At 41.6% G+C, this 19,638-nt stretch overlaps 1 protein-coding gene and 1 long non-coding RNA gene across 2 annotated transcripts; both read left to right on the top strand.

Moving 5' to 3' along the window:
* Positions 1–6,328: 6,328 nt before the first annotated feature.
* cyhr1 (cysteine/histidine-rich 1) lies at positions 6,329–11,067 on the top strand. Its single transcript, XM_002941782.4, has 4 exons — positions 6,329–6,481; positions 7,062–7,201; positions 9,150–9,265; positions 9,631–11,067. The coding sequence occupies exons 3-4, from the start codon at positions 9,176–9,178 to the stop codon at positions 10,123–10,125; spliced, it is 585 nt and encodes a 194-aa protein (XP_002941828.2). The 5' UTR covers positions 6,329–6,481; positions 7,062–7,201; positions 9,150–9,175; the 3' UTR covers positions 10,126–11,067.
* A 1,472-nt stretch (positions 11,068–12,539) lies between these two features.
* LOC116412273 lies at positions 12,540–15,593 on the top strand. Its single transcript, XR_004223635.1, has 3 exons — positions 12,540–13,053; positions 13,489–13,585; positions 14,851–15,593. It is a non-coding gene; the product is annotated as an uncharacterized LOC116412273 (long non-coding RNA).
* The last annotated feature ends 4,045 nt before the right edge of the window (positions 15,594–19,638 follow it).

A 19,638-nucleotide genomic window follows, 5' to 3' on the forward strand; every position in this document is an offset into this window, starting at 1 on the left:
ATCTTACCCTAGTCCCTAGGCAAAGGCCATTCATTAGGCCCAGCTGCCTGACGCCCATCCTGTGGGATTGAAAAGGGTAACTTGTATTTACAGCAGAAAAGCACAGAGAACAAGTAGCAAGGGGATTCTATAGAGTCTTTCAACCTTGTAAAGGAAGAATGGTATATATATATATATATATATATATATTTATCACTGTTTAGTTATAGGGTACTGCTAATAAACAGAAACTTTTTGGCAGAAATCCATTTAGCTACCGGAGCCTGCACTTGACTTGCTATGTTTAGTACCTCCCTAATTACGACCCTCTCAAAGCTTAATTACTGCATGCAATAATTTTGTGCCTTTCTCAGAGCAACTTTCCCAAGTCAGGGGCTAAAGGTAAAGTATCACTTTAGGCAAACGTGACTTTCTATATGATTTTGTGCACTGGGATTAATGAGTGATTAATTCTGGGTGAGGCTGAAATAATGCTCTTTTATTTAGCAACAGCTGCAGACCCATCTCTCACCCACAATTAATTATATGATTTTTTCTCTACTTTGCCTGTGTATTGAGTTTGTTCGGATGAAATTATTTAATTTATGCTAACAATAAGCATGAAGGAACTGTTACTGTTGCACGTATCATTGGGATCATGGCAGTATACTGTAGTGATATGCCTTCTGAGAAAAAAATTAGGGAGAGTATGGTCTCAAAAATAAACCCACCCATGTAGTTCCACCCCACTGTGTTCACCTTTACATTAACTTTTAGTATGATGTAGAGCAGGGGTCCCAAACCTTTCTTACTCGTGAGCCACAATCAAATGTAAAAAGACTTGGAGAGCAACACAAGCACCATAAAAGTTCATGGAGGAGCCAAATACGGGCTGTGATTGGCTATTAGGGGCCTCTATGCACCCTATCAGCTTACAGGGGGCTTTATTTGGTAGGAAATCTTGTTTTTATTCAACCAAATCTTACATCCAAGTCAGGAATTGAAAAATAACTCCCTGGTTTGGGGGCACTGAGAGCAACACCCAAGGGGTTGGGGAGCAACATGTTACCCCCGAGCCACTAGTTGGGGGTCACTGATGTAGAGAATGCTATTCTGAGACAATCTGCAGTTGGTCTTCACTTTTTAATATTTGCAGTTTTTTTATTTTTGTTCAGCAGCTCCTTAGAATTTTAGTAGCTATCTGGTTGCTTGGATCCAATTTAACCTAGCAACCAGGCAGTGGATAGGGAAGGGCCTAAATAGAAAGATAAAAAGTAATAATAACATTATAGCCTCACAGAGCATTCGTTTTTGGCTTCTGGGACCCCTATTTGAAAGCTGGAAAGAGTCAGAAGTAGAAGTAAAATAATTAAAAGAACTTTACAAAATGAAAAATGAAGACCAATTGAAAAGTTGCAAAGAACAGGCCATTATATCATACTAAACGTTAATCTGTGTATGGGTCTTGCTCTATTTTATGTTTGTTTATGCTATGTTACTATAATGATGCCAGTGATTTATGTATGACTGCATGGAATTCATTTCTCTGTTTTTTTAACAGAGCAGTTTGTGGCGTTACTACCTGTCCCTGGGTACCTTTGTATGTAGATTTCCTTCCCTCCATTATTTATTATATGGATATATATTATATTACAGCCTCTTTCTTCCTTCAGTCAGTCCTTCCTTTCTTGCCAGTCTGCTGGGTGCTCGGAGCAGTGACCAAGTCAGTAGGTGAGTTATCCTATCACTAATATTTGCATTGAACAACTGTAAAGAGCAGAGAACCTTTTAAAGAGTCAAAAAGAACAACAAAGACAGGTGAATATCTATACATGTAACAACAATGAGTTAGGCAGCACTGCATAGGGGCTACATCATGGGTGGATTTACATTGAGGTCCCCAAATCTACCTGCCTGTCTTTATTAAATAAAACTAATGCACATGGGGCATTTATTTCTATTTTAAAAATGTCTAACAAGCAAAATCCATGATTGCTAAAAGGGCTCTATATTTGCTAGTAAACAATAAAATAAAATAACACCTTTGAAACAAATCATTTTAAGCAATATATTGTCTGTAACAGGGGGCAGAGCTGTAGGGGATATAAGTAGGGTTAGCAGAGCTCTGCAGAGAAAGAGTTTTGGGTAGGAAAAGGGGAATAGACCAGGGAAAGTAGGCTCAGTAGGGCAAGACACAGTAGGGGCAAAAAGGAAGATCCACCCCCTGCTAAACACTATATTACAGTTTGCAGGATTTTGTTTTCCTAAATTCACCTATTCTCTTCTCCCATTCTTTTCTAACTGTGTCTTCAGTCCCCATTTCTCCTGCCCCTTCTGCTTTAATTTGTTGCTGGTATAAGTTTCATTGTTCAGTTACCCCTCTTCCAGTCTCCTCTAGCCTTTGTCCTTTTAAATCCTCACCTTTTATATTTGCAGGCACTTTTTCCAGCTAGTGCAATGTATCATGTGCCTGTTCCTCAGCCAGCCAGAAGAGCGCAGTATCCATCTACTAAATGAAACCACAAGGAAGCGACTGTGCAGCCGTAACATCACAGCATTACACAATGGAAATTATCCTTCTGCCAAACAGCTGCACCTGTAACTCTAAATATAAAAGCTCTTTGTACCTTCTAATTTACTTTGTGGTGCTATACAGTATTGTCTATACATTCCCTCACACTGTGCAAACAAAGTTGTACACAGTTGTGCCTGCAAAGTGTGTGCTCCCTTTTGTACTTCACTCCATTGCCAGGGCCCATGGAAATCAGGGTCTCTTAGGACCGGGGCCCACTGGAATTTTTCCTGGCATGGATGTCCACAAATAGGGGCAAGAGGGGTGCACTTGTCCCCTCCTGGGATTTTACAAGCCCAGATCCCTTTTTAAATGTCCCACATTGCTCTGCTTGTCCTTGGTTCTTCTCAGCAACCTGCTACTTGAGAAAAAAAATCCTAGATGGCCACGCTCATCCATCTTGGATTTTTTAGTACAGGAGGGAGGCATAAAGAAAGAGAGACAAGCAGCTTGGGAGCAGCAGGGAAAACTTTGGTGTAGGTTTTCTGATCCTGCAAGTGTAGGTGACGAAATGCTTTCTGCAATTTTTTTATTGGCATGTCTGGGGTTAAAGGCGTGCTCATAGGACATTTCTGTAGTGATTATTCTGGCTTGTTGTGAATGACTTTATGGTCTTTTCCAACCAATTAATTTCCTACAAACTTGAAACCTAGTTATTGTGTGCAGGCTTAGTCTATAAAACAGGCTGTTTTTGATTGATGACTTTGCCCCCCCCTGGAAATTTTTGTAAGTATGACTCCTATAATGTCCTGACTGTGACTGTGCAATAGTTCTAGTAGTATCCTGTATCCATAAGTGCTGTTCCCAGTGTTACTATCTAATTGTTACTCTCCTTGCAACTGCTTTACTGGGAAAATGCCCTATTTCAGTGCACAGGAGCAGGCTCATTCCTCCTAATGTTTATTCTGTCCTAAGCTCCTCAGGTACAAATGATGGTGCTACAATAAATACTGACTGTGTTGCAATGAATCTCTATGACTGTATACTGATTATACGTCACTTAGCGGTTCTCATTAATGCTGCTGTTTTTTCCAGCCCTGAGGGACAGCTGATACCAGTTGGTAGATTTCTGTGGTAACAAACTGAATGTCTCCCCCTAATGTTTCTGTAAAGATGGTGGACAATATATCTGTCAACACTACAGGGACCCCCTCAGGAGGCATTCACTGCTGTTACAGTTGTGGGTAAGGTTTGTCCTCTTTTTCTGGAATTTGTTGTAGATAGAAGCACCACTCATACCTATATATGAGAGCATTTAAGTCAAGTCCTACCATTCAACCTTCAGGTCAGGTCCTACCATCACTATTTGATTTGCAGCTCTGACAAAAACTCTAGACTCTAAACTCTGGCCATTTTGGGGCAAGCTGGAGGCAGCTTTAGATGTGGTTTCAACAAGGTGTTTGGTCCTGCAGCGGGTCGGGTACTTGCGGGTTACCCGCTAAAAAAGGAGGTACCCTGTGGTGGGTTGTGGGTAGGATTGTTGGATGCAGGTATAGATGTGAGTCTGCGGGTCTGGTTGCAGGTCTTACCTATATTTCTTATTTATAATGTATTATATTATCTATATTACCTGTATTTTATTGCTTCAAACATTTAAAACCTTTTTTGTTCTACTACTGCCTACTTCTGATGATGGCATTTCCAGTCTGCAGCAACAGCACTTCCTGTTTAATGGTGGTCAGTGGGTCGCAGATTGGGTTACAGATAAGGCATTTGTGGGTCGGGAGACGGGTACAAGCAGGTCAAAATGTGGGTTCGGGTAGCGGGTTGTGGCCCACAAGTCTGGGTTTCAAAAATTGGCTCTGCGCAGGGCTTTAAACTATGTACCAGTCAATTAACCTAAATCCTTTACTAGCCTGGTACTTCTCCATTACTTCTATCTCAGCCTCCTATTGCTCATAACTGCACCATCACAGTATCCCAGTGTGCCCATGCCAACCTCCTTATAGAGCCTCTGTTGGGGACACACACAAACCTTTTACACCCATATAACTGACTGGAAAGGGCAGCTAGATATAAACCACTCTCAGCCAAAGGAAACCAACACAAGGTAGGACATACAAACAGCAAAGCCGAAAAGCAGGCTCCATATTAGCATTAGCACACACTGATAGAGCTACAGTAGCTCCTTTGACTTGGACCTTATGTCGATCCTAACATTTACCCCATCGGCTGCTATGAGAAATTATTGGATATTCACGGTAAAGGGTAAGGTCCACTATTAGTGATGAGCAAATCTGTCCCTCTTTGCCGAAAAATTTGCGCAACGACAGAAAAATTAGCGGAACAGCGGAAAATCCACAAAGCCCGTTTGTCGCGCGTCTTTTTTTGTCACCCATTTTGACACGACCGCACAAAATTTTACGTTATATGTTAGAAATTCACTAGTCTGAGATTATATGTGCGTGTTTTCTTGCAGATCTGATTGACCAACTTTAGATAATAGGGCAGCCTTATATTTACTTGGCCAGGGGAAGAGTTGAAAAATGGTCATATGGAGTGAACCTTAGGCTATGCAAAGAGAAATACAGTATCTTCTGGATGGGTCTCAGGGTTAAAGAGAGAGAAGATCAGGTTAACATTCACTGTTATGTTAGAAAAGTGGGGTGAACACATCAGTTCCACAGAATATTCTTAACTGCTTTTATCAGCTGGACATTGTTCTGTTCAATAGGGGCCTTAGAGCTCAGAGGCTGAGTGGTCAATCTCCGATGCACAGTGCAAGTCGAGTGAGCACTGTTATTGTTGGAAATATAACATCGGGGCTTGACAAGTTAGCCACATTATCTTAGTCTTTATATAGAACACCCCAATTGTTTTTACAATTGAAAGAAGAAAAATAAACCATTGCCACATATAGAGGATTTGTTATCAAGCAGCAGAATAGCAATAGGAGCTTTCCCATTAATATTTATTCTCTTCAAGGTGAAATAGGACAATAACATTAAAAAATGTCAGCTGCAAAACTTGTTTGGAAATGAAATGCTTTTAATACATCTTTAATTCAGGCATCCGCAATAGGAAAATGCTAAGAATGAGTATTATCTGTGCTCTAGGTGAGTGTGCAGTTCTAAACATATAGGAAACAAACTTCGAGTTGGTATTAAGTACAAAAACTCAAAAGATTCGGCAGCTAAAAGCTTGTGAGTTCATGTAGAAGTCAACGGGAGCTGTTCTAGGCAAAGTCAAGCCATATGCATTTGAGATGCAGTCTTACAAGATGTATTGCCACTCATGGATCTTCCCTCTGTGCCCTTCTACTGTTTCTCAATGCAGTAGGCTAAACAGGATTATAGGGAAAGCATTCATCATTGACTGGATCACCTAGATCTTTCCATATTGATTGATGTAATTGTTGTAACTGTAATTAAAAGGAAAAAAAAGGTAAAGATATATTACAATAATTATTATTATTTATTCTACTAATTATTACAATCATTTAATTACATTGTACGACAATTATGTTAGTACACCTACAACTAATTATAGTGTTTTTCCACTGCAGTACAGCTCTGCTTTGCCTTTATGTAAATTCAATATTTTTCTATATAACAATGAATATAATTAAATACTTTACTCTCATCCTCTCTTGGTATTGATTGAACTTTTTTTCCTGTTATAATAATTGCTGGAGGTGTTGGGTGTTAAAGAGTACAAATTCCTTTACCTGAGCTCCTAGAGGCTGAAGCTGCTGTCTTCTGTTTAATTTGTTGTGCTGAGGAGGAGGAGGAGGAGGAAGAGGGAGGAGTAGGAGGAGGGAGGGCGGAATAGCAGGAGGGAGGGGGAGTGAGAGAGCAGGAAATGTGTAGGAGCAGAGACCAAGCATATAAACGATTCCCTGCAAGATAACTCACACACAGCAGTCAGCGATGAAACCCAAGGGCTGAAGTCTGCAGGCAGAGAAAGCTTCAGAGGGGACAAAAAAATAAGGTCACTTGTCACATGTTTAGTTACGTTGGCTCCGAGTAAGAAACAGTGTAACCTTCCTATCCTCCCAGTTTATAACATCAGGTTTTGATAGACAGCTGCAAAAGCTATAGTCGGGTTGCTAGACAGTCAAGTTCAGGATCTTCAGAAGGATTTACCAAGAGACACAGACCTTTCAGGAAAAAATGGACAATGTTACCTATACGTAGTGTTTGATATATATTCGTAGTTTGATTAGAAGTCTTTTGGTGGACTTGTTTTGTGTTCTGCTTGAGCCCTTAGTTGAGCGGTTTATTCAGCATCTAAAGAAGCATCTATATATTTACTGTATGTTACAGGTGTAGGCACTTACTGCTTATTTACAATCAGAGATCCACTATAAAGAGGGTGACTTTATTGTTTGCCCCATTACCCCTGTCCTGTGCGTGTGGGCAGCTTAGGTAGGAGCTGTAGAAAGATATGGGTGGAGGTCTCTCAGGCTTTCTAATAAACAAGATGTTATGCCCTTATCCTTTGTTAGTATATTACTCTCTATGGAAAGTTTAAACAGACCTATAAACCATGTATTTGCCCTTACTTTCAGTGCCAGACTAACATGCACAGCCAAATGGATTATGGAGTCCAACCTGCGTCTCCTTAGACTCGCTGACTGTTCTACTGGGGAGAAGCTGCTGTGTGCAAGGAATGAGACCTACTGTTTCTCACAATCAACGACAATTGGAGGTAAACTATAAGCAAATTTGTTTCTTTATTTCTAAGTATCATAGCCGATTTGGTCACAAAGGGAACTTTTACTGCCAGATCACTTTTGAACATTTTGCAATCATTTCAGGGGCCTTTCCTAGGGGGAACTTTTAGTTTACCTGGCAAAACAATATATTGTTTTTTCTTTTTTTTTGGGACAACTTAAGCTTTCAAAATATGCTAGAATGTTTGTGTATTTCCACTTCTGTAACAAGATATATAGGTTTCCTAGCACTGTTCCAGAAAACGTCATACTTTAGATATCAAGGGCAACTATTCCACTTACAGTAGTTTTAACCTAGAAAACGTAACAATTTTTGGAAAGAACATATTCTGATGAATCAAAAATAGGCACAACTGTCTTTCTACTCCAAAGTTTCCAGTTTACAGCATTTTATCTTTCAACTATCATTGCTACCAAGATAAAACACCCTAAATATGAATGCCTGGGGTCCACTGAACAGTTTGATACCCAATGTGTATAGGTTTATGTGGCATTAGGGGCCCCCAAAATAAAACACCCTAAATATGAATTCCAGGGGTCCACTGAACAGTTTGATACCCAATGTGTATAGGTTTATGTGGCATGTAGGGGGCCCCAAAATAAAGATACCTCTATATGATCTATCATTCTTGTAATTTTAGCTACTGCAAAATGAACACATTTACATCATTTTATGTGGGGTAAAGCCACAAAAAATAAGTTCACCCAGAAAGCCATATATTTTTGTAAAATAAGAATTCAAGCGTTGCTGGGGTATTAGTGGGTGGCAGAAAAATTGCTGGTTGCTGAATGGGGGGGGGGTTAGCTGGGTACCTATCAGGAGAATGGAGGTGGCTGGCTTATGAGTGGGAGTGCAGAGGGTTTGGAGGATAACTGGTGTAGGTAGATGCCTGGGCTGTGACTTGGGAACAGAAATGTGCTTGGTTTGATTAGGAGAGGTGTATAACGTGTGAGCGGGTAACAATGGGCTGCTGGGTTATGGGTGTGGAGTAGAGAAGTGTTGTGGTTATGAGTGGGGGAACAGAGAGGAGGTGTGAATGGCAGAAGTAAAGGGTTGGGATGAATAGAGAGCAGAGTGGATTTGGGGGTAAGCTCTGGAGAACAAAGATCTTTGACATATCAGGAACAGACATGTATAAGGTGGTCCGTTCAGACTGTTGTAGAGGAAAGTGGAGTGTTACTGGTAACTGTGGGAGTATCTAAGGGATTGAATACGTTTGCTGTTATTCATCCTCGATTCTCTCCAGCCTATTTGTGTAGGTGTTACAGCCCCAAACTTTTACTCTGCTGCTGTTGTGACTATGTGCTCCATTAAAGGGGGGGTTGCCTACAGGTTACCTGTTAGTGTGTTATAGAATACTTTTGTATAAAATGTTGGTCTACATTTTTTTCATCCTGTGTCTTCCTCTTCTATCACTTTCCAGCCTCTACTGACCCCAGCAGCGAAAAACTATTGCAACCACTGCCTGCTTGGTAGGTTACATTTAAAAATGCACAAAAATACTGGCACAAACAGGACTTCTTTAAGCGGGATGAACCCTGCTGTTTATTAGTAGCAACCGGGTTCTGTCGTGCCAGAATTTTTGTGCATTTTGGAAAATAGTGGAGGGTGCCGAGGCCTCTCTAAATATTGTGCTCCAGGCGGAACATGAAGAGCTGCTGCCCAAAGACTTGAAAATATTAAGAATCACAAATAAAAAATGAAGACCAATTGCAAACTGTCTCAGAATAGCATTCTCTATGTCATACTAAAAGTTAATTTAAAGGTGAACAATTGCTTTGATAAATAAGAACGCCTAAATGAGAAAAAATGTGTAAAGCCCACATGTGGCCATGTTAGTGCCTGGAATAACCACCACCAATAACCTTAGTGGTGGAATAACCTTTAGATTTTGACCTTTTGCTCTCTTGTTTTTTTAATAGCCCTTCTGGGTGCACTGTAAGTCCAAATGGCAACCCCTGGTACCAACCTTAGTTCTGTCTTCTCCAACATCTCAGTCTGCGCTGTGTGCCTGTGGGCCACTGCCCGCACTTTCCAGGTGAGAATGAATCCATTCCTTTGTAATGTTTCTTGGGTTCCCTTCTTTCTTTATTACTGGATGATTCTTCTAATTTCTCTTTGTACATTTTCCAAAGTTCCATGAGGGAGTGGCGCTTCTTGAAGTTTATCTGTGGGCATCTGGCCACTAGCTTCCTTCGCGCTTTCTGTATCCCTCCTATTGTGTTATAATTCAGTAAAACAGGGCCACTAAGTAAATACATCAACCATAGGATTAGCAGGGAAACTAATTATACACAGAGGTGCCATTAAAGTATCCTAGCAATGTATTCCACTTACCAGTCTCTGTACTGCTTATTGGATGAATATCTACATGTGGCCCCTGACATTTCTCTTTGCCTACAGGAGCACAGAGGGGCCGCTGCTGGTTTCTTCCTCCAAAGTCTGGCCTCAGCTTGTTTCCTAGCTCCTACACTGTTGCACTCAGATGGCGATTCCTTCCTCAGCTCAGGCACCTGGAGTGCCACCACCATAGGCCTCCCCTTACTTGCCTTTGGCTTCTTTTGGATAAATGGTGATCACTTCACCGCCAACATGATACTGAGTGTGGCTCTGCTCCTATCTACCAGCTTTGACTACATGACCCAGGAAGGCCGTACCTTTGCAGCCCACGCCAGCTACGTTGTATCATCTCTGGGTATCCTGATGGTTTCCATCTTTACCGGGAATGGCTATGGTGTATTTGGTAGCCTGGGACTGGGAACTGCTGGCCTCTTGTTTTCTCTGAAAGCTGAGAAGATCCTGTTTCTCCCTCTAGAAGTGGCCATGAATGCTATACGAGCTGCTTCCTTTCTTTCCTTTTCTGTTGCCCTAAGGAATCACCAGTCTGACACTGAATGAATTGGTTTCTAAGAGCAATGGATGCAATGGGACCAATAACTTTTCCTTCTCAGGGATTTTTGAGTTTTTTAAGCAATGTAACTGCAGCTGGGGAATATTGGTGCATCTGGCACACATGGCTCACCGTTTATTTCAGTGGGATAATGGGTGGCCCGCTCCATCTGTACTTACACCTGTCTGGGAAGCCCCTAGGCAAGTGAAGTTATGGGACCAAAAATGGCTGGGAATTACAGAGTTTTGGTATTTGCTATCACCCCAGGTACAATTTCTAAAGTATTAAGGGGACCAATGGCATGTCTGTGCATATAATGCCTGTGGTCTGGCAGAACTGTCTTTCCAGGCTGCATTGCTGGCTTCTAATTGGCTGCCTTCATGTTGACTGAGGCCTATACACTCAATTTGGCATGCCGGCCAACCATCCAAATCATATGTAGTTAAGAAACAAATAGGGAATAGCCACATACGGCTGCAGTTACTGAACATTCCTGTGCCGGAACATGCACCTATTGTGATCCAATTTATCTAAAAATAATTGGATATGCTGGTCAAGGTGGGACATTACTAACCATGGGGTATGTTATACTCTGGGGTAGTAACCAACAACAATCAATCAGAAATTAGTTTTCAGTAAACTGATTTGCAACCCACTGACCGCAAAACCTCCATGTACCACCCTAGGTTGCCCCACACATTCCTACACAACCTTATTTCCTCGGCCATAGATAGGCTTTATTATTTTGGAATTAAAGTTCCTGTTATCCAACAATTGGATGAGCTTGGGGTGAGTCTCAGTGCTTTTTACTGAACATGATTGTCAGCCTACTTTGCTTGAATGGATGGAGATGCCAGCTTCATAAGGGCACCATGGTGCTCTGAGCTTTCAGATGTTTCAGCCCAAGCCTGCTCTCATCTCAGAAATTAAATAAAGAAAGAAAAAATGGATCAGGGATTGCAGAATATTCTGTCAACAAAAATATGTTGGAAAATTGTGGTGTTGAGTTAGTTCTGCTGCTCTTGGGCTACAGGGAATAAGCCGGGTATGTGTGATTGCTTTGAGGACGACCTGCTCTGTGTACGGATAAGAAAAAATAAACCACAACACAATTATAAAGAAATGTTCCACACAAGAGTTTGTAGGGCACAAATCTTCACCTCAGTTCTGAAGGCACAAAGATTCACACTTGGTGGTGATTGGGGCTCACTAGATAGGGAGTAAAATGGATGTGGGTGTTGTTACCAGTGTGCTATTGTATAGGTGCCGGCTGCAGTGCCTGGGGGCTAGGGATGTAGCGAACATCGCCAAAAATGTTCGCGAACCCGTTCGCGGACTTTCGCCAAAACTCGCGAATATTCGCGAACTTTGCGAACCCCATAGACTTCAATGTGAAGGCGAACTTTAAAACCTAGAAAAGCCATTTCTGGCCAGAAAACTGATTTTAAAGTTGTTTAAAGGGTGCCACGACCTGGACAGTGGCATGCAGGAGGGGGATCAAGCAAAAATTTCTCTGAAAAATACTTTGTAAAAAAACCGCCAAAAAAAAAACCGCCAAAAAATAACGCCAAAAAAAAAACCGCCAAAAAAAAACCGCAAGCTATTCCTATGTATATGCATAGGCGATAAAACGCGGCGGAAAAACCAAGGCGAAAAAACGCGGCGCCAAAAAAAAACGCGGCGAACCCAAAGTGGCGAACATCGGCAAAAGTCTGCGAATTTACGCGAACACCCGATGTTCGCGCGAATTAGTTCGCCGGTGAACAGTTCGCTACATCTCTACTGGGGGCACAAGGCCTACGGGGGGCCCTGTACGTACCATAGGGCCTGCCTTCTATGCCCTCTCCCTAATGCCCTGATGAAAACACAACTGGCACAAGGTTGTATATTACTGGAGAGTCGAACAATCTGACCCCCCCAGTCATTCCCCACTCCTCCTTTAATCAGTGGTGGTGTGTTCTGCTCACTTTGCCAGGACTGTTTTTATTTAAAAACTACAATTAATTTGTCTTCTAAAGAATGAGTAGTCAAATTATTTACAACATTTTCCAGTACCACAAACTGCACCACTTTCCACTAAAGGTGGCCATACACGCACCGATATTATCGTACGAAACATCGTTTCGTACGATAATTGGTGCGTGTATGGCATGTCGGCGAGTCGACCGATATCGCAGGAAGCTGCCGATATCGGACGACTCGCCGATCGGACAAGTTTGAAAATTTTGATCGGGCGCCATAGAAGGCGCCTGACCAAAATTCTCCCTTCAGAGCTGAATCGGCAGAAGGAGGTAGAAATCCTATTGTTTCTACCTCCTTACCTGCCGATTCAGCCCTGAATGGTGTGTGGCGGATCTTACGATGTTTCGTGCGACCGATGGTCGTACGAAACATCGTCGGATCGCCACGTGTATGGCCACCTTTAGTGTCCACTAGCGAATCAGCCAACATTAGTGAAACATCTTGTTCAGAGCCCAGTTCTATGTGAGGCGCATGTCGTACATCTGTAGGTATTGGGGCCGGTGCTGATGTTGTTTTCAATAAGAAAGATGCCTCCTCAGGCCTCCCCAGGGCGCACTGCTCTATTATTGTCATTATATTCCCCTAAGGAGATGCCCAACATCATCCCCACCTCCTGCAATGGCACAACATACATATCAGGCAGAACCATACCCACAGAGGCTTCCAGAACCAAATCATTAATCAGATTATTCTGTTTGGCTCATTAGTCTATAGCGACCTTGAGCTTATCACTGTTATATCTTTAATTTAATATTTCCCATAGGCTTTCAAGTTGGCTGCTTTCTAAGTGAGGAGACCCGAGGGCTGAACAGAACCAGAACAGAAATGAGGGCTGTACAGAACAGAACCAGGAATAAGGCATTGCTGTCTGAAGAGCAATAAATTGCCATTGATTGCCTGGCAGGGTTGCCAATGTAAGGACAGATTCTCTATTTTCCTATTTTCCTCTATTCTCTATACTCCATCATCTTTGTAAAAGTTTATTTTCAGATTTTAAAATCCATTATTTTTGAATTCTGAATGCTTGACCTCGACTGTTTTTACATTCAGGTTTTGAAAACTTGAATATTTGAGATGATAATTGAATGAAAAAACCTTGGAAATTTGAATAAAAAAATATGGCAGCTAAAAGCCGGCGAGTTTCTGTAGGAGTCAGTGGGAGATGTGTTTTAATATTATCTTGAATTCAGAAAAAATAAAAAAGCCCCTAATCTGTCTCGAATTGTTGTGCCGAACCAAACGCAATCTTGTACTAAATCACTCTCTGCCTTTTAGCGACCCTGATGTACCTAATTTTAGAATATGTTGGTTCTTTATAAACAATATAAAAATATATTTTTCTCTCACAGCAGGCAAGTGCATGAGTAATCAGGTTTGGAGCAACTGTGAATCCTGTCCGTCCAACTGTCAGAACTTGAAAAATCCAAATAGGATCTGGACTGAAAAGTGAGGATGTTAGTGCACTCCCCAGGGCACAAATAAGCACTCACCCCAAATCTCCCCCTAACTGGCCTTCCAGCTGGGCCCCCTTAGCCCATAACAAGGTTACAGATATATAGAAACATTGGGGTAACAGTCACCCCGCTATAGTTCCAGGGGTACCCAGGGCACAAATAAGCACTCACCCCAAATCTCCCCCTAACTGGCCTTCCAGCTGGGCCCCCTTAGCCCATAACAAGGTTACAGATATATAGAAACATTGGGGTAACAGTCACCCTGCTATAGTTCCAGGGGTACCCAGGCCACAAATAAGCACTCACCCCAAATCCCCCCCTAACTGGCCTTCAGGCTGGGCCCCCTTAGCCCATAACAAGGTTACAGATATATAGAAAAATTGGGGTAACAGTCACCCTGCTATAGTTCCAGGGGTACCCAGGGCACAAATAAGCACTCACCACAAATCCCCCCCTAACTGGCCTTCAGGCTGGGCCCCCTTAGCCCATAACAAGGTTACAGATATATAGAAACATTGGGGTAACAGTCACCCTGCTATAGTTCCAGGGGTACCCAGGGCACAAATAAGCACTCACCCCAAATCCCCCCCTAACTGGCCTTCACGCTGAGCCCCCTTAGCCCATAACAAGGTTACAGATATATAGAAACATTGGGGTAACAGTCACCCTGCTATAGTTCCAGGGGTACCCAGGGCACAAATAAGCACTCACCCCAAATCCCCCCCTAACTGGCCTTCACGCTGAGCCCCCTTAGCCCATAACAAGGTTACAGATATATAGAAACATTGGGGTAACAGTCACCCTGCTATAGTTCCAGGGGTACCCAGGGCACAAATAAGCACTCACCCCAAATCCCCCCCTAACTGGCCTTCACGCTGAGCCCCCTTAGCCCATAACAAGGTTACAGATATATAGAAACATTGGGGTAACAGTCACCCCGCTATAGTTCCAGGGGTACCCAGGGCACAAATAAGCACTCACCCCAAATCCCCCCCTAACTGGCCTTCAGGCTGGGCCCCCTTAGCCCATAACAAGGTTACAGATATATAGAAACATTGGGGTAACAGTCACCCTGCTATAGTTCCAGGGGTACCCAGGGTACAAATAAGCACTCACCCCAACAGTGAAGTGTGTAGGTGGGAACATCATGGTGTGGGGCTGGTTTTTCAGCATATGGTACTGGCATATAATTGAAAGAAGGATAAATGGAGAAATGTACTAGGACATTTTTTATAAGAATCTGCTGCTATCTATCAGGATGCTGAAGATGATCCGAGGGTGGAAATTTCAGCAAGACAATGATCCCATACACACAGCCAAGAAAACTCTCAGTTGGTTTCAGAGAAATAAAATAAAGCTGCTACAATGGCCCAGTCAATCACCTGATTTGAATCCAATTGAAAATCTATGGAAAGAACTGAAGATCAGAGTTCATAGAAGAGGCCCCCGGAACCTTCAATATTTGAAGACAATTTGTGTGGAAGAATGAATGCATGTGACTAGTTGCTCCATACAGGAGGTGCCTTGAAACTGTCATTACCAACAAAGGCATTTCTACATGTCAGTAAGCATGTTCAATACTTATTCCCTGTGTCATTGCACTTAACTACACATACCTTAATTTATGGACTTGTTAGTTTTGCTTACTTTGTATGTGTGTAATTACTTGGGTTGTTACCAACATCTGGTGTAAATTTCGTTTACAACAGATGTGTTCTTGTCTTGACCTTGACGTGTTCAGTACTTATTTTCCCTGCTGTATTTCAGAAATGAAACATTATGAAAAACCCACAATTGGGTAAATATACATCTTTCAACTACAAACTGTCATAGGGGAAATATTTGCTAAAGTGTTAATGACATTTTTAAATATCTGCTCAAAACATCCTGCCTTTTTATGTGTGGTAAAGGAATTTTAAATTTTTGATTGGCTTCCTAGATATAAACTGTACCTACAAATAGTGGGCTGGTGAGCAAGGTTATTAAATATCTTAGAGTTATGTATGCATATCCTTTGATTTATGAGATAATTACAGTGCCCAATCAATTTAGTGTAATTCAATGGAGGTGTGTGTTTGTCTCAAGTCCCAGTCACCACTTTGTTATAGTTTAGCCAATGTTTTTCCCCTATGGTCAGGCAGGATCGTGGTGGTTGGACTCTACCAGGCTTTCCCCAGGGTAAAACATATTTTTGTTCCTGATATCATACTAATATCGGACCCTTTCTATATATGAGATTGTATTCAAGTGAAATAACTGAAGCGTCAAGAGTAAGTAATCAAAAAAGACCCCTTAAAGGATATTGGTGTAGCATTCACCTAAGTATATGATGCTCTGACTTTTATTGTAACTTCTTCTAATAATTTATGGCATGATATTCATGTGTAATTATTCTGATGAATTTCTTCTAGAACATTTATTCATGCCACCTTTATTAGTAAGATAGGCAGCTGCCGCTCCCTTTTATGTTCCTTTAGAATTTCCTAAAACTTGTTTTACTAGATGTTCCTCCAATAAAATGAGTTCATAATCTACCTACATTATCTACAGCAAAGAAAATTACATATAGATCAGAAGAAATATATTGACAATTTATGAAACAGCATATCTAAACACGTCATTTTAAGAAAGTTACACAGGTGTGGGATCCCTTATTTGGAGACCCGTTATCCAGAAAGCTCTGAATTACAGGAAGGCCATCTGCAATAGATTCCATTATAATCAAAAATTTCCAAATTTTAAAAACAATCTACTTTTTCTCTGTAATAGTAAAACAGTACCGGTACTTGATCCCAACTAAGATATAATTACCCCTTATTGGGGGTAGAACAGCCCTATTGGGTTTATTAAATGGTTAAATGATTCCCTTTTCTCTGTAATAATAAAACAGTACCTGTACTTGATCCCAACTAAGATATAATTACCCCTTATTGGGGCAGAACAGCCCTATTGGGTTTATTTAATAGTAACATAGTAACATAGTAAGTTGGGTTGAAAAAAGACATACGTCCATCAAGTTCAACCATAATGCCTATACCTAACCTGCCTAACTACAAGTTGATCCAGAGGAAGGCAAAAAACCCCATCTGAAGCCTCTCTAATTTGCCTCAGAGGGGAAAAAATTCCTTCCTGACTCCAAGATGGCAATCGGACCAGTCCCTGTATCAACTTGTACTAAGAGCTATCTCCCATAACCGTGTATTCCCTCACTTGCTAAGAATCCATCCAGCCCCTTCTTAAAGCTATATAATGTATCAGCCAGTACGACTGATTCGGGGAGGGAATTCCACAACTTCACAGCTCTCACTGTAAAAAATCCTTTCCGAATATTTAAATGGAACCTCCCTTCTTCTAAACGGAGTGGGTGCCCTCGTGTCCGTTGGAAGGCCCTACTGGTAAATAAAACATTAGAGAGGTTATTATATGATCCCCTTATATATTTATACATAGTTATCATGTCACCTCTTAAGCGCCTCTTCTCCAGTGTAAACAGACCCAACTTGGCCAGTCTTTCTTCATAACCGAGACTTTCCATACCCTTTACCAGCTTAGTTGCCCTTCTCTGGACCCTCTCTAGCTCAATAATGTCCCGTTTGAGCACTGGAGACCAAAACTGAACAGCATATTCTAGATGGGGCCTTACCAGCGCTCTGTAAAGGGGAAGAATAACCCCCTCCTCCCGTGAATCTATACCCCTTTTAATACAGCTCAGAACCTTGTTTGCCCTTGCAGCTGCTGCCTGGCATTGCTTGCTACAGCCAAGTTTATTATCTACAAGGACTCCAAGATCCTTCTCCATTATGGATTTGCCTAGTGCAGTCCCATTAAGGTTATACGGGGCTTGCATATTTTTACATCCCAGGTGCATGACCTTACATTTATCCACATTAAATCTCATCTGCCACTTAGCTGCCCAGATTGCCAGTTGGTCAAGATCCTGCTGCAGGGATGTCACATCCTGGATAGAATTGACTGGTCTGCAGAGTTTTGTGTCATCTGCAAACACTGATACATTACTCATAATACCCTCCCCTAAGTCATTTATGAACAAATTAAACAAAAGTGGACCCAGTACAGAACCCTGAGGGACCCCACTGAGAACCTTACTCCAAGTAGAGAATGTGCCATTAACAACCACCCTCTGTACCCGATCCTGTAGCCAGTTTTCTATCCATGTGCAAACGACTTCACTAAGACCAATAGACCTTAGCTTAGAAAGCAGTCGTTTGTGGGGAACGGTATCAAATGCTTTGGCAAAATCCAAATAGATTATATCTACTGCATCCCCACTGTCCAGCTTCTTACTTACCTCATCATAAAAAGCAATTAAATTGGTCTGACATGACCTGTCCTTCATAAAGCCATGCTGATTACTGCTCATAATGCCATTCTCCACTACATAATTTTGAATGTGATCCCTTAACAAGCCTTCAAATAACTTGCCCACCACGGATGTCAAACTTACAGGCCTATAATTGCCAGGCTGAGATCTTATTCCCTTTTTAAATATGGGAGTGACATTCGCCTTCTTCCAATCACTAGGTACCATACCTGATGAAAGAGAGTCTGAGAATATCAGAAACAAGGGCCACTGCAATTCTGCCCCTAGCTCTCTCAGTACCCGAGGGTGTATTCCATCTGGCCCAGGTGCCTTGTTTACATTTATCGTGTGTAACCCTTTAAGCACCATATCCTGTGCCAACCACTGTGTAGTTGGAGCTGAGGCAACAGTGAAGCTATTGGGTGAGACTTGGCCCACTGGCTCCTCTACTGTATACACAGAAGAAAAGAACTGGTTAAGCACATCTGCCTTTTCTGTATCCGCTGTAACCATATTGATATTATAACTCAATGGGGCCACACCCTCAACCTGCATCTTTTTACTATTAATATACTTAAAAAACTTTTTGGGGTTAGTCTTGGCCTCGGCCGCGATGCGCTCCTCATTTTCTATCTTTGCCTTCCGGATTGCTGTTTTACAACACTTGTTATAGTGTTTATATTCATTAAACGCAGCTACTGTCCCCTCTGACTTATATTTCTTAAAAGCTTTCCTTTTTTTCCCTATTAACTTCTTTACCTCAGAGTTAAGCCACATAGGGTGATTCTTAACACTTCTACTTTTTCTTATTAATGGAATGAATTGAGAACAGTAATGATTTAATATCATTTTAAATGACAACCATTTCTGCTCTGTATTTTTATCAGAAAACATAATGCCCCAATCTATGCCCTGAAGCGCTGCCCTTAAGGAGCTAAAATTTGCCTTCCTAAAATTCAGTGTCTTTGTTGCCCCCGTGTAAATTTGTTTCCTGCACCAAACATCAAATGAAATAACATTATGGTCACTATTACCCAGGGGTTCAACCACTTGCACATTTGCTATACGTTCTGGGTCATTAGAGATCACTAGATCTAGTATAGCATTGTTCCTGGTTGGCTCCTCAACAACCTGTGACATAAAGTTGTCGTGCAGCAAGTTTATAAACTTGTTCCCATTTACTGTCCTGGCAGTACTATTGCCCCAGTCAATATCAGGGTAATTAAAATCCCCCATTATTATCACTTGCCCCAAACTAGCAGCCTTTTCTATTTGCAACAGGAGCTGGGCCTCCTCCTCTTCGCTTACATTAGGGGGTCTATAGCAATGGTTAAATGATTCCCTTTTCTCTGTAATAATAAAACAGTACCTGTACTTGATCCCAACTAAGATATAATTACCCCTTATTGGGGGTAGAACAGCCCTATTGGGTTTATTTCATGGTTAAATGATTCCCTTTTCTCTGTAATAATAAAACAGTACCTGTACTTGATCCAAACTAAGATATAATTACCCTTTATTGGGGGTAGAACAGCCCTATTGGGTTTATTTAATGGTTAAATGATTCCCTTTTCTCTGTAATAATAAAACAGTACCTGTACTTGATCCCAACTAAGATATAATTGCCCCTTATTGGGGGCAGAACAGCCCTATTAGGTTTATTTAGGTTTATTTAATGGTTAAATGATTCCCCTTTCTCTGTAATAATAAAACAATCCTATTGG

The sequence above is a fragment of the Xenopus tropicalis genome, chromosome 7 (genome assembly GCF_000004195.4).
Source record: "Xenopus tropicalis strain Nigerian chromosome 7, UCB_Xtro_10.0, whole genome shotgun sequence".
NCBI classification, from domain to species: Eukaryota; Metazoa; Chordata; class Amphibia; order Anura; family Pipidae; genus Xenopus; species Xenopus tropicalis.

What these genes read in the sequence shown, in the direction of transcription:
- cyhr1 (XM_002941782.4), top strand. Translation starts at nt 9,176, where the DNA reads ATGGCAACCCCTGGTACCAACCTTAGTTCTGTCTTCTCCAACATCTCA. An exon ending in CCACTGCCCGCACTTTCCAG is followed by an intron (nt 9,266 to 9,630) that starts GTGAGAATGAAT and finishes CTTTGCCTACAG; the next exon opens with GAGCACAGAGGGGCCGCTGC.